This window comes from Salmo salar, chromosome ssa19 (assembly GCF_905237065.1).
Source record: "Salmo salar chromosome ssa19, Ssal_v3.1, whole genome shotgun sequence".
NCBI classification, from domain to species: Eukaryota; Metazoa; Chordata; class Actinopteri; order Salmoniformes; family Salmonidae; genus Salmo; species Salmo salar.
In genome coordinates, this window is record NC_059460.1 from 7,696,637 (window position 1) to 7,712,003 (window position 15,367).

The following is a 15,367-nucleotide window of genomic DNA, read 5'->3' on the forward strand; positions in this document are numbered from 1 at the left end:
TAGGCTTTGAAATACATCCACAGGTACACCTCCAATTAACTAAAATTATTTGAATTTGCAGAAGCTTCTAAAGCCATGGCATCATTTTCTGACATTTTTCAAGCTGTTTGAAGGCACAGTCAATTGAGTGTATGTACACTTCTGACCCACTGGAATATTGATACAGTGAATTATAAGTGAAATAATCTGTCTGTAAACAATCGTTGTAAAAATTACTTGTGTCATGCACAAAGTAGATGTCTTAACCGACTTGCCAAAACTATAGTTTGTTAACAAGAAATTTGTGGGTTGGTTGAAAAACGATTTTTAATGACTCCAACCCAATTGTATGTAAACTTCCAACTTCAACTGTATGTAAATATAAATAAAATTAATAATTTTATGAGTACTAAAGGGAGTGGAAAATGTCTCTATACAAGGAATAATGGGCAGTTAAAATGAGGTTGCTAAGTACAACGTTGTTTTGAGGTGCCTAGGTCATGTGGTCAAAGGGATATTTAATTTTAAGTGTTTTTTTATAAAAATATATATATATATATATATATATATATATAATTTATTTAATCGTTTTATGAGAAAACCAGTGTGCAACATGCCACTCTATGTGAGGAATAATTGACAGTTGAAATGAGGTTGCTAAATGATGCGGTTCAGGAGCTATTGCAATTTGAATATTGTGATCATGCACTTTGTTGATGGTCCCTAACTATTAGCATTCACGTCAAATCCGAACCTTGTTCAATAATCCCACGGCACCGCTGATTTTTGATTATGAAACTAGGGTCGGAATCGGTCAAATAAAACCTGTGCAATGCTGTACACCTTTTTTCTTTTACAAAGAGCCTAACCTGAGTTATGTAGGTCAAGTCGTTTGCGAGCTATTGAAATTTAAAGGTCCGAATGCCTGGCCAACATCGAATCTCAAATCAATTTTACCACGGTGCCACACCTTGGCAAAACCAGCGCAGCCCAACAACAGTTTACCAGTCACGGCAGGGCTCAAATTAACAAACTGAATTTGTGGGGGAGAAAAAAAGACAAACAACATCACAGTGGATTATGACATTTTCGGAAGTATTTTGTGTGATAATAAATAGGGACGTCTCTGCGCAGCCTATCGGATTCCAGGATGAAATATGCATCCAGATGAAAAGACTGCAGTCCTTTCGCTAATCCTTGTCTATCCTTCTTATCTCGGGACTCATAGCAGTCTGATCGCTATGGGACAGCGAAGCCGTGGGACAAAACCGTGCAGATGATATTTCGGTAAATGACAAACGCAGGTCTGTTTGGCTTCAGTCGGTGCTGACTAGGTGCATGCAGGCTAGCTGTGCAGTGCATGCATAAAAGTGGGCCAAAATGTTCCTCGCATTCGTCCTGGGACTCTACCTGGCGACAGGTGCGCCACCCTCCTCGGTGAGCGCGTGCCCGTCACAGTGCAGCTGTTTTTTTCACAACCTTAGTGATGGATCTATGGCCAGGTGAGTAGAAGAAACTAATGACAAAACCAACCAATGTATCGTTTTATGTGCATGTTTTTATTTGTTTGTGCAGACGCATTCCGTTTAATTTAAGAGATTTTTCTCGCACGATTACAGATGTTGGACCTTCACTGCGAAATCAGCATGTGGACAAAGTAAATTATTGGGAGTGCATGATGTCCAATTTTATTTAATGCAGGATTATCTTGCAAAGGCACATTGACCAACTCTCTATCTCTGACAATCTCTCTGAGTTGAGTTTCTAGTGAGAGTGTTAGGCCTACATGTAGGCTTTTGAATTAATTTACTATAATTGGCACATAGCCTGTATTAAATAACTCATATGAAAACCCAATTTGACATTTCACATAAATAATTCACACCAAAAATGTCAGTTTCTTTTTACAAAAAGACAGTTCAAATAATAATAATATTTGTGTTCCTTTCCTCCCACATTGTTTTTTTAAACAACATAAGCCAAGGTTTAACACATCCCGTTGTTTCCTCAGGAGCGTAATTTGCAACGACCCCGAGATCTCCATTGTGCCTGCCAGTTTCCCCGTGGACACGTCCAAGCTGCGAATCGAGAAAACAGCCATCCATCGGATCCCGAGCGAAGCCTTCAGCTACCTCCCCAATCTGGAGTTCCTCTGGATGTCCTTCAATGTGCTGTCCTCTCTCAAACCGGACAGTTTCCGTGGGATGCTAAATCTGGAGGAGCTGCGACTGGACGGGAATGCCCTCACCACCTTCCCCTGGGAGTCTCTTATGGATATGTCCAGCCTCACGCTGCTCGACTTGCACAACAACCAGTTGACCTCAGTTCCCGCAGACGCCACAATTTATTTAAAAAACCTGACCTACCTGGATCTGTCCAGCAACAACCTTCTGACTGTTCCGGCCGAGGTGCTCGCCACCTGGCTAACAGTTAAACCTGTGCAGGGCCCAGAGAACTCCAAAATGATACTTGGTAAGGGAGAGAGATTTTTTAACCTTTTTTTCCCTTTTTTTCCTCACAATTTACCAGGTGATCGCATGTACCATTGAGATACTCTCATTAACAAAGGAGATGTGGCTAGAAGGCAGCCCTAATATAAAACCAGAAGACAATCATACATTCAGATCAGGCATGTTTTCCATCATAAAAAATTGCTTAAGTAAAGTAAGCTACATCTTTTTCAGTCACTCAGAGTTGTTGGTTGAAAAATCCCTCGAAATGGAAAAAAAAAGATACTGTATACAAACGAATGTGTAATATGTTCCCAAATCCTCTGAACAAGTCAACATGATCTGAGTATTGTGAAATCACTCCCTAAATCTCAATTTAACCATCATCGTCGCCGTCGTCATCATCATTGTCATCATCGTTGGCCAGCAACATACCAACCTGCATACCACTGCTGGCTTGCCTCTATAGCTAAACATGGTTGGACCTAGTTGGTCCCTGGATGGGAGACCAGATGCAGCTGGTAAGTGGTGATGGAGGGCCAGTAGGAGGTACTCTTTCCACTGGTCAAAAAAAATATTCTAATACCCCAGGGCAGTGATTGGGAGCATTGCCCTGTGTAGGGTGTTGTCTTTTGAATGGGATGTTAAACTGGTGTCCTGACTTTCTTTTGTCTCTAAAGATCCCATGGCACTCATTGTAAGAGTAGGAGTGTTAGCTCTGGCGTCCTGGCTAAATTTCCAAACTGGCCAACTAATCATCCCCAGCTTCCATTTGGCTCATTCATCTCCCCTGTAACTATTCCCCAGGTTGTTGCTGTAAATGAGAATGTGTTCTCAGTCAACTTACCGGTCCTAAAAACACTTGAGATAAAAAAAAATGGCTTAATTTTAGTCACTCAGAGTTGTTGGTTGAAAAATCCCTCAAAATGGAGAAAAAAAGAGACAGACAAATACAGACATTTGTGTGCTAAGTTCCCAAATCTTCTGAAAAAGCCAACATGATCTGAATATTGTTCAGTCACTGCTTAAATCCCAATTTAACCATCATCGTCGCCGTCGTCATTATCGTTGTCATCATCACCACACCCGTCATTCTAGTTTATTTTAGAATGTAAGTAATCCTCACACAGACATCCACAGCTGTCATCTGTAGCCATGCAGTCAAGCTGTGTAACCAGAAAGACACTGGTTCCTTTCATTCACGATGTGTTTGTAAACTGACCAGGCCAAGGAGTTTTTCATGACCTAACCAGGAAAAACTCTGGGCCTTTCTTATAACGTGTCCCCCACTTCATACTGTAACTCTTACGTTCTCCCCTCTCCTCTGACCCCACCAATCCCCATTGGTATCCTTTTTTATTTTATTCATCACAGAATTCAGAGTTCAATTTTATTTTGCCATGTGACTTAATGAGTTGACCTTGAACCATCCAGGTCTCCATGACAACCCCTGGGTGTGTGACTGCCGCCTGTATGACCTGGTCCAGTTCCAGAAGTTGCCAACGCTCTCTGTGGCATTAATCGACACACGCCTTCGCTGTGCTGCTCCCGAGAGCCTGTCAGGTGTTCTGTTCAGTGACGCCGAGCTACGGAAGTGCCAGGCACCACGCGTCCATACAGCGGTGGCGCACGTCCGCAGCGCCGTGGGAAACAACGTGCTGCTGCGCTGCGGGACCATTGGCGTTCCCAGCCCGGATCTGGCCTGGCACAGGGCGGAAGGGAAAGCCCTGAACGGGACAGGTGAGTCAGCGAGGGATTTGTGTATGTTTGCTTCTCTTCCTTTCTCTCTCTGTGTCTGTGTGACTGTAACACTTCAGCTCCACTATAACTCTTTAGCTCCACTATACACGTCGCATTTCTTTGCCATCAGCGTCGTATCAATGTGCTGTTCTACCTGCTGCACAGAGCGCGTTGTTTTGAGAGCGAAGAGGAGCAGAGGGGACGAGCATATTTATTATATTTTCTACTGTACCATATCCATCGATTATGCATAACTACAATAGATTTTGTCCAGTTTTTCTCAAATACTCATTAAATTGTTGCTAGTGTTTGTACTAAATTATCCTCCAATTACACAAGTTGCTTTTGTTTACATTGTGAACCTAGCTAATCAATTTAGCTAGCTAGCTAGTAGTCCTAGCTTCTTGACTTCATCAATCTTACTAAAATAAGCAGTGATGCATACTGCCCTATAAAGGCAAAACGCAGTAAAAACCGAGAGAAATGGCTCTAAGCTTTTTTTGCTAGCCAGCCAAATATGTTGTAGGTAGTTAAGTGATAATGCACTAATGTATCATCTTATTATGAAGTAATTTTTATGCATATCAACTTAAAATGATCCACACACAAGTGCACGGTTGTGAAGAAGGCGAGACAGCACCTTTTCCCCCTCAGGAGGTTAAAAAGGTTTTGCAGCTGAACCATTGAGAGCATTTTTTTCCTGCTGCACCTATGCTTGGTATGGCAATAGCACCGCCCTCGATCACATGGTGCTACAGAGGGTGGTGCGGACAGCCCAGTACATCACTGGGGTTGAACTCCCTGCTATCTAGGGAAGTCTGCTTCCAGACGGCAACCGGTACCGGTGCATCAAGTCTGACACCAAAAGGCTCCTGAACAGCTTCTATCCCCAAGCCATAAGACTACTAAATGGCTAACTAAATAGTGAACAACTGGCTACATGGACGATCTGAGTTGACCCTTGTATTTTTTATTTATTTTTGCTCTGTCTCTATACACACTCATAGGGCCCTACACACTCACATAAACTGACACAACAACACACACAGACAAACACTCACTCCATCATTAGCTTACACACACATAATATTCACATACATTTATACTGACTCACATACAATCATCATATACACTGCTGCTACTTTGTTTATCATATATCATTGTCGTGACTATCATTAAAGGGAAGACTGTTATATTATCAAATCAATTCTCTATGTGTAATTATTATGTGATTAAACTAATAATGTACACATTAATTAACTAGGAAGTCAGGGCACCATGGGAAAATGTTGTTTAAAGAGTTATTTCCCGAATTTAACTCTTCAGATATTTTCATATCTTATCGATTACAGATTATTAATGTATTATTACCTCATCAGTCATTCTGAAAGTCATAATTTCCTCTAGTCTGCACGAACCCTACTTTATTGATGAATCAGCGATACACAAATTGGCTCAATTATTTATTTACTAACTAATTAAACAATTACAGAATACACAAATACACACTAACATTATACAGTAAGTAGTCTCTCGAAGACTAACAGAACAGTTTGGTTATAACACGGTGGAGAATTCAGAGAGAGGAGGGGGCGGAAAAGAGAGACAAAGTAGTTACTCTATCGGACTATGGGAGGCTACGCTCATGAAAATAAAAAGTCTTAAGCACTCTAATAACCGCTCATTCGGAAAAAGGAATGCAATTTATATATTCACGATTGAGCTGTCCTTGATCGTCCAAATCCTTTGGTCACAGAGATGTTGGGTGTACGACGCTGGTTCGGCCACCAGAGATCAACATATCCTTAGGTAGAGCTCCTGCTCATGGTGGTGGTAAGAATGGATACTTCAACGTAACCTGTACAGTAGTTCTTTGAGTTCATCTCGTTAGAATGCTTCAGAGGTTGTTGGTGTCCTCGTCCTAACCTACGTACATTTTCAGCTGCAGACTGATAACGCGATGTCTAGGATTTGCTTCTTCTGTAGTGATTGATAGTTTCAGAGTTTATAACCATTTTGCAACATTTGGCTTACACCTCAGTCTGCTTGGTCTATAGAGTGGTAACCATTTCAATGTGGGGACCAGCGTCCTCATGTTCTCTAGTCTTGTCCTTTGGTAGAGTTGTAGTTTTAAACCGTTTTGCAACATCCGGCTCACATCTTAGTCTGCTTGGTCTATAGATAGAGTGATAGATTTGTTAACCATTTGTAACGTATTCAGCTGGCGCTACACGCGCAGTTGAAGTCGGAAGTTTAAATACACCTTAGCCAAATACATTTAAACTCAGTTTTTCACAATTCCTGACATTTAATCCTAGTAAAAATTCCCTGTCTTAGGTCAGTTAGGATCACCACTTTGTTTTAAGAATGTGAAATGTCAGAATAATAGTTGAGCGAATGATTAATTTCAGCTTTTATTTCATTCATCACATTCCCAGTGGGTCAGAAGTTTACATACACTCAATTAGTAATTGGTAGCATTGCCATTAAATTGTTTAACTTGGGTCAAACGTTTCGAAATAGCCTTCCATAAGCTTACCACAATAAGTTGGGTGAATTTTGGCCCATTCCTCCTGACAGAGCTGGAGTAACAGAGTCAGGTTGTAGGCCTCCTTGCTCGCACACACTTTTTCAGTTCTGCCCACACATTTTCTTTGTGATTGAGGTCACGGCTTTGTGATGGCCACTCCAATACCTTGACTTTGTTGTCCTTAAGCCATTTTGCCACAACTTTGGAAGTATGTTTGGGGTCATTGTAAATTTGGAAGATCCATTTGCAACCAAGCTTTAACTTCCTGACTGATGCCTTGAGATTTTGCTTCAATATATCCACGTAATTTTCCTCCCTCATGACGCCATCTATTTTGTTAAGTGCACCAGCCCCTCCTGCAGCAAAGCACCCCCACAACATGATGCTGCCACCCCCGTGCTTCACGGTTGGGATGGTGTTCTTCGGCTTGCAATCCTCCCCCTTTTTCCTCCAAACATAATGATGGTCAAAATGGCCAAACAGTTCTATTTTTGTTTCATCAGACCAGAGGTAATTTATCCAAAAAGTACGATCTTTATCCCCATATGCAGTTGCAAACTGTAGTCTGGCTTTTTTATGGTGGTTTTGGAGCAGTGGCTTCTTCCTTGCTGAGTGGCCTTTCAGGTTATGACGATATAGGACTCGTTTTACTGTGGATATAAATTATTTTGTACCCGTTTCCTCCAGCATCTTCACAAGGTCCTTTGCTGTTGTTCTGGGATTGATTTGCACTTTTCGCACCAAAGTACGTTCATCTCTAGGAGACGGAATGCGTCTCCTTCCTGAGCAGTATGACGGTTGCGTGGTCCCATGGTGTTTATAATTGCGTACTATTGTTTGTACAGATGAACATGGTACCTTCAGTCATTTGTAAATTGCTCCCAAGAATGAACCAGACTTATGGAGGTCTACAATTTTTTCCTGAGGTCTTGGCTGATTTCTTTTCATTTTCCCATGATGTCAAGCAATGCGGCACTGAGTTTGAAGGTAGGCCTTGAAATACATCCACAGGTACACCTCCAATTGACTCAAATGATGTCAATTAGCCTAACAGAAGCTTCTAAAGCTATGCCGTCATTTTCTGGAATTTGCCAAGCTGTTTAAATGCACAGTCAACTTAGTCAACTTCTGACCCACTGGAATTGTGATACAGTGAATTATAAGTGAAATAATCTGTCTGTAATCAATTGTTGGAAAAATTACTTGTGTCATGCACAAAGTAGATGTCCTAACCGACTTGCCAAAACTATAGTTTGTTAACAAGACATTTGTGGAGTGGTTGAAAAACGAGTTTTAATGACTCCTAATTGTATGTAAACTTCCGAATCATTTGAGTCAATTGGAGGTGTACCTGTGGATGTATTTCAAGGCCTACCTTCAAACTCAGTGCCTCTTTGCTTGACATCATGGGAAAATCAAAAGAAATCAGCCAAGACCTCAGAAAAAAAATTGTACATCTCCACAAGGAGAAATGTCCTCTGGTCTGATGAAACAAAAATAGAACTGTTTGGCCATATTGACCATCATTATGTTTGGAGGAAAAAGGGGGAGGATTGCAAGCCGAAGAACACCTTCCCAACCGTGAAGCACGGGGGTGGCAGCATCGTGTTGTGGGGGTGCTTTGCTGCAGGAGGGACAGGTGCACTTCACAAAATAGATGGCATCATTAGGGAGGAAAATTATGTGGATATATTGAAGCAAATGGGTCTTCCAAATGGACAATGACCACAAGCATACTTCCAAAGTTGTGGCAAAATGGCTTAAGGACAACAAAGTCAAGGTATTGGAGTGGCCATCACAAAGCCTTGACCTCAATCCCATAGAAAATGTGTGGGCATAACTGAAAAGGTGTGTGCGAGCAAGGAGGCCTACAACCCTGACTCCGTTACACCAGCTCTGTCAGGAGGAATGGGCCAAAATTCTCCCAACTTATTGTGGAAGCTTGTGGGAGGCTACCCGAGACGTTTGACTCAAGTTAAACAATTTAATGGCAATGCTACCAAATACTTATTGAGTGTATGTAAACTTTTGACCCACTTTTGACCAAACTTTTGATGAAAGAAATAAAAGCTGAAATAAATAATTCTCTCTACTATTATTCTGACATTTCATATTCTTAAAATAAAGTGGTGATCCTAACTGACCTAAGACAGGGAATTTGTACTAGGATTAAATGTCAGGAATTGTGAAAACTGAGTTTAAATGTATTTGGCTAAGGTGTATGTAAACTTCTGACTTCAACTGTACATGCAACAGTAATTCTTGCACTTTTGACAATGATTTCACATGATACACCTAAAGTTGGAAGAACAGAATCATCTAGAATGTCATTGTATGCTGTAGTGTTAAGATTTCCCTTCACTGGAACTAATGAATAACAGCCCCAGACCATTATTCCTCCTCCACCAAACATTACAGTTGGCAATATGCATTCGGGCAGGTAGCTTTCTCCTGGTATCCGCCAAACCCAGATTCGTTTGTCGTACTGCCAGATGGTGAAGCATGATTCATCACTCCAGAGAACGTGTTTCCACTGCTACAAAGTCTAATGGCGGCGAGCTTTACATCACTCCAGCCGACGCTTGGCATTGCACATGGTGATTTTATGCTTCTGTGCAGCAGCTGGGCCATGGAAACCCATTTCATTAAGCTCCTGACGAGCAGTTCTTGTGCTGACGTTGCTTCCATAGGCAGTTTGGAACTCGGTAGTGAGTGTTGCAACCGAGGACAGACGATTTTAAAGCGCTACACTCTTCAGCATTCGCCGGTCCCATTCTGGGAGGTTGTGTGGCCTACCAATTCACGGCTGAGCCATTGTTGCTCCTAGATGTTTCCACTTCACAATAACAGCCCTTACAGTTGACTGTGACAGCTCTAGCAGGGCATACATTTGACGAGCTACCTTGTTGGAAAGGTGGCATCCTATGACAGTGCCACATTGAAAGTCACTGAGTTCTGCAGTACAGGCCATTTTACTGCCAGTGTTTGTCTATGGAAATTGCATGGCTGTGAACTCGATTTTATACACCTGTCAGCAACGGGTGAGGCTGAAATAGCCAAATCCACTCATTTTGAATACTTCTGGCCATGTAGTGTATGTTGGCTTTGTGTTCAGTTAGAATTATAGACCTTTCAAACATTATCAGCAAGTGACTTGATGCCTACTGTGCCAAAGCAATTTAGAGTTGTTGAACGGGAGTGACGCTGACGAGTGTGTTGACACAGTATAACGGTAATATTATCCAAATTACGCTTTAACAACCACCATGTGATTCAGTGCAATAGGCCTATTACATACTTCAAAATATCAGAATTAGTAAAAAAAAAAAAAGTTATGCATTCCAACATATTAGGCAAGAATTAAGAGAATGAAAAGTGACCGTGTTAGGCGCAAATTATATCAAATGTTTTACCATTGCAACATTCACTGTGGTTGTCTGAAGAGTGCTATAGAGTTCACAGCTGGCAATGCCGTTATTCCCCATTATTTGGGGCTCCCGAGTGGCATAGCGGTATAAGGCACTGCATCTAAGGCACTGCACAGAGAGGCTGCTGCCTACATACAGACTTGAAATAATTGGCCACTTTAATAAATGGAACAGTAGTCACTTTAATAGTGCCACTTTAATAATCTTGACATATCTTGCATTACTCATATGTATATACTGTATTATTTACTATCTATTGCATCTTAGCCTATGCCGTGCTGCCATTGCTCATCCATATATTTATATATTCTTATTCCATTCCTTTACTTAGATTTGTGTGTATTAGGTATTTGTTGTGGAATTGTTAGATATTACTTGTTAGATATTGCTCCACTGTCGGAACTAGAAGCACAAGCATTTTGCTACACTCACAATAACATCTGCTAACCATGTGTATGTGACCAATACAATTTGATTTGATCTCAGTGCTAGATCTCAGTGCTGTCACTAAAGACCCTGATTTAATCCCGGGCTGTATCATGATTGGGAGTCCCATAGGGCGGCGCACAATCTGCCTAGCGTTGGCGGGTTAGGGGAGGGTTTGACCGGGGTAGGCCGTCATTGTAAAATAAGAATTTATTTTCAACTGACTTGCCTAGTTAAATAAAGGTTAAAAAAATAATAATAATTGCAACAATGTCAATGAGCATCATCACTATCTTTCCTTTGTAGTACCTTAAACTGTCGTGATTACCAGCTGAGATAAACTTTAACAAATTCATATTATTCAAAGTTTGTCTTAACAGGTTTTAACAGGATTCCTAGGACCTTTTCTGAGACGCTTTGTGGATATGGCCCCTGCATTAAAAAACACTTTCAATGGGAATCTCCCCTGTCTTTGTATTACTTTTTAGTATTTACATTTTTTTACTCTGACTAATAGTGTGTCCATGTCTCTTCTCTTGCTCTACAGTCCAGCAGGAGAACTCCAAGGAAGGCATTATCTGGTCCATCCTCAGTGTCCCAGCCGTGTCCTACCGTGACTCAGGGAAGTATGTCTGCAAGGCCACTAACTACGCCGGAAATGCAGAGACCATCATCTCCCTGGTTGTCTCCGACGCTCCCCCAAAACCCGACAATAACAACAACCAAACCAGCGTGGTTGCCACTACTGTAAAAAAAAACAAAGTCAACAAACCCAACGGGATGGGGAAGGCAGCATACCAGGAGAAACTGGTGGATAGGTTAGTGGTTCCCACCCCCAACCCTCCACCCCCACCTGCTGTTGTGTACTCCAGCCCTAAGCCTGAAGGTGTGGTAGTGGGAAGTGTGGCAGATAGAGCCACCCCTGGACCAGCCAAGTTGCCCAGTCCAGACGGACTCCTGGAGCTGGAGAAGACCAACCTGAGCAACCTGGCCCAGGCCCAGTATGACCCGGACCGGATAGTTCGCTCGGTCAAGGTGTTAGGCGACACGGAGAACACCATCACCCTGAACTGGCGGGCACCCAAGGCCAAGAACACCACGGCCTTCAGTGTGCTCTATGCCGTCTTCGGAGAGCGAGACATGCGCAAGATCAACGTGGCGGCAGGTCAGAATCGGGTCTTCATCGAGGGCCTGGTGCCCAAGACTAAGTACATTGCCTGCGTGTGCGTCCGGGGCCTGATCCCCAAGAAGGAGCAGTGTGTCATCTTCTCCACTGACGAGGCGGCCAGTGCCGCTGGCACCCAGAAGCTCATCAACGTCATCGTGATTACCGTGGCTTGTGTCATTGCTGTGCCACTCACCGTCATCGTCTGCTGTGGCGCGCTCAAGAGGCGCATCCAGAAGATGTGGGGCAAGAAGTCCAAGGACATCCAGGACTCGTATGTGACTTTTGAGACGCTGTCCCCCGGAACCAAGGCTAAAGGGTTGGAGGGTGAGTACCTGACCAGACTCAACCCTGAGGAGTCCAACCGGCTGCTGTCGGCCCGATCCAGTCTGGACTCGGAGGCCACGGCTAAGATAGAGGGTCAGCCCAACGAGTACTTCTGCTGACTTCATGCTCCAGCTCCCTCCCCATGCCATCTCCCACACTCGCACCCTCTGGTTCAACACATCTCCATACACACACCTCATCCCCATCATAGCCCCAAACACACACATCATCCCCATCATAGCCACACACACACACCTCATCTTCATCATAGCCCCACACACACATCTCATCCTCACACACCTTACTCTCACCACAGCCCCACACACATATCTCGTCCTCACCATTGCTCCACACACACTCCTCACCCGCACCATAGCCCCACACACAAACCTCGTCCCCACACACATAATCCTTTCTCTCAGCCTCACCAAAGCCACCCACACACATCCTATACTCTCCCTCACTCTCAGCACAGTCCTACACACACATCTCATCTTCACCATAGCCCCAGACACACACATCGTCCTCACCCCTACCACAGCCCCTTACACAAACCTCACCCTCTCCCTAAGTTTCACCACAGCCCCACACACACACCTTGTCGAAATGCTCATCACAGCCCAACACACATATCTGGTTGTCTCCCTTTCTCTCACCGTGTTCCCCCCCACACCCACAGGGCACAGGACTCTTCCCCACCTCTCCCACCATGTTGGGCGCCACCACATCGGGGGTTCTATGAGGGGACGCTTGGACGATGCACCATCATGGAAATATCTGTTTAAAGGAGTTTTGTCATTTTTATCCTTAATTTTTTTACATCTGAAATGTATAGTATTTCAACAGAGAGAATTTTAATGATGTAATGTGTTTTTACACTTCTGGGGTCTATCAGTCAATCAGTTGTAAATGAGCCCTACAGATAGTATTTCATTTAAATACATTTATCATAGTTAAGTTATCAAGTAAAAGTCTGAAAGAAGGACACCTGGGCCAATATTCATTAAAGGTCTCAAAGTAGGAGTGCTGCTCTAGGAACACTTTAGCCTTTTGGATCATAATAAATGAGATAACATGGACAGGGGGGACCTGGGGCCATATCCACAAAGTGTTTCAGAAAAGGGCCTAGGAATCCTGTTAAAACCCGTTTTAAGACAATAAAACAATCCCAGCTCAGAGTAGGTTTAAACTCTGAGCCAGGACGAAAATCAACTCATAAAAGTTTATCTCAACTGGTAATTACACAAAGAAAAGATAGTCATGACACTCATTGACATTGTTGCAAATTGGGAGAATAACCATTGTCGCCGTCTGTGAACTCTATAGCACACTTCAGACACCCACGGTGTATGTGACTGTACATAAAATATGAATTTGAAATTATTTTCAAAAGTGCAAGAGATAGTGTTGCAGGTACTTCTAGATAATTTATCGGTTGATTATATAGAAATATCAAAACTTTCTTTCAACAACTCCAAAGCAATTTTCTGTATAGCTAGTTAGGACAGCACATATGATCTCCTAAATATCTGTTGACTAGGTAGGACTCTTCCCACTGAGCACAGGCGTCAATTCAACATCTAGTTTCGATTTAATTTTGGTTGAGTTGTCAACTAACTTGAATTCAACAAAAAATGTCACCATGTCATTGGATTTAAGTTAAGAGTTGGGTGAAAAAAATACAAAATTCCCTTACGTTGACCACTTCATCACATTTAATTTCTTTATTGAAATGACGTGGAAACAACATTGATTCAACCAGTTTTTGCCCAGTGGGTTATGACTAAAATGGTTTCATGCATAGATTTGTGGATACAGCCCCTGATTCTAGATTAGAACTCCTACTCTGAAGGGCTTTATGAATCCTGGCCCTGGGCCCGAAACCAAAAAGCATCTCCGAAAAGGTAATGGGAATCATGTTATTTTATTTAACCTTTATTTTAACAGGGAAGACATATTTAGTCCTAGGTCTCTTTTACAAATGTGCCCTGTATATACAACATAAATATACACAATTATACCCAAACTATACAGTACCAGCGTTTTTCTTTATTTTTTACTATTTTCTACATTGTAGAATAATAGTGAAGATATCATCACTATGAAATAACACATATGGAATCATGTAGTAACCAAAAAAAATGTTAAACAAATCAAAATACATTTTATATTTGAGATTCTTCAAAGTAGCCACCCTTTGCCTTGATGACAGCTTTGCACACTCTTGGCATTCTCTCAACCAGTTTCATGTGGCATTCACCTGGAATGCATTTCAATTAACAGGTATTTGTATTTATTATGGATCCCCATAATAAATGGGGATCTTCATTGGCCTAGCGTTGTCCAGGTTTGGCCAGGGTAGGCCCGTCAAGTGTAAATAAGAATTTTTCTTAACTGACTTGCCTAGTTAAATAAAGGTGCAATTTAAAATTTAATAAAAAAATATATATCATCAATTTCTCTCAGCCAATCAGTCATTTGTGTAAGTGCCATGCTTGTTGAATGTCTTTCCCTATATATGTGCTGAAAGTCTGTTGTCAGTTTATTTACTGTGAAATAGCATTGTATCTGGTCAAACTCCATTTTTTTCCAGAAGTTTACTAAGTGTTGGTAACAGGCTGATTGGTCAGCTATTTGAGCCAGTAAAGGGGGCTTTACTATTCTTGGGTAGCGGAATGACTTTAGCTTCCCTCCAGGCCTGAGGGCACACAATTTCTAGTAGGCTTAAATTGAAGATGTGGCAATATCGTCTGCTATTATCCTCAGTAATTTTCCATCCAGATTGTCAGACCCCGGTTGTCATTGTTGATAGACAACAATAATTTAGTCACCTCTTCCACACTGACTTTACAGAATTCAAAAGTACAATTCTTGTCTTTCAAAATTTGGTCAGATATACTTGGATGTGTAATGTCAGCGTTTGTTGCTGGCATGTCATCCCTAAGTTTGTTTATCGTGCCAATGAAAAAGTAATTAAAGTAGTTGTGCCTTGTAAAAAGTAAATTTCTGGAATTTCTTTCCTTGTTAATGCGTTTGAGCCAATCAGTTGTGTTGTGAAAAATTAGAGATGGTATATAAAAGGTAGCCCTATTTGGTAAAAGACCAAGTCCATATTATGGCAAGAACAGCTCAAATAAGCAAAGAGAAACGGCAGTCCATCATTACTTTAAGACATGAAGGTCAGTCAATACGGAAAATGTTAAGAGCTTTGAAAATTTCTTCATGTGCAGTCGCAAAGAACATCCAGCGCTGTGATGAAACTGGCTCTCATGAGGACCGCCACAGGAAAGGAAGACCCAGAGTTGTCTTTGCTGCAGAGGAT

At 42.0% G+C, this 15,367-nt stretch overlaps 1 protein-coding gene across 1 annotated transcript; it reads left to right on the forward strand.

Moving 5' to 3' along the window:
- The first annotated feature begins 744 nt into the window (after nucleotides 1-744).
- Nucleotides 745-14,071, forward strand: LOC106578370 (leucine-rich repeat, immunoglobulin-like domain and transmembrane domain-containing protein 1). Its single transcript, XM_014157089.2, has 4 exons — nucleotides 745-1,481; nucleotides 1,991-2,451; nucleotides 3,864-4,169; nucleotides 11,101-14,071. Exons 1-4 carry the CDS (start codon nucleotides 1,360-1,362, stop codon nucleotides 12,162-12,164), a joined length of 1,953 nt encoding a protein of 650 aa, XP_014012564.1. The 5' UTR covers nucleotides 745-1,359; the 3' UTR covers nucleotides 12,165-14,071.
- Nucleotides 14,072-15,367: the final 1,296 nt, after the last annotated feature.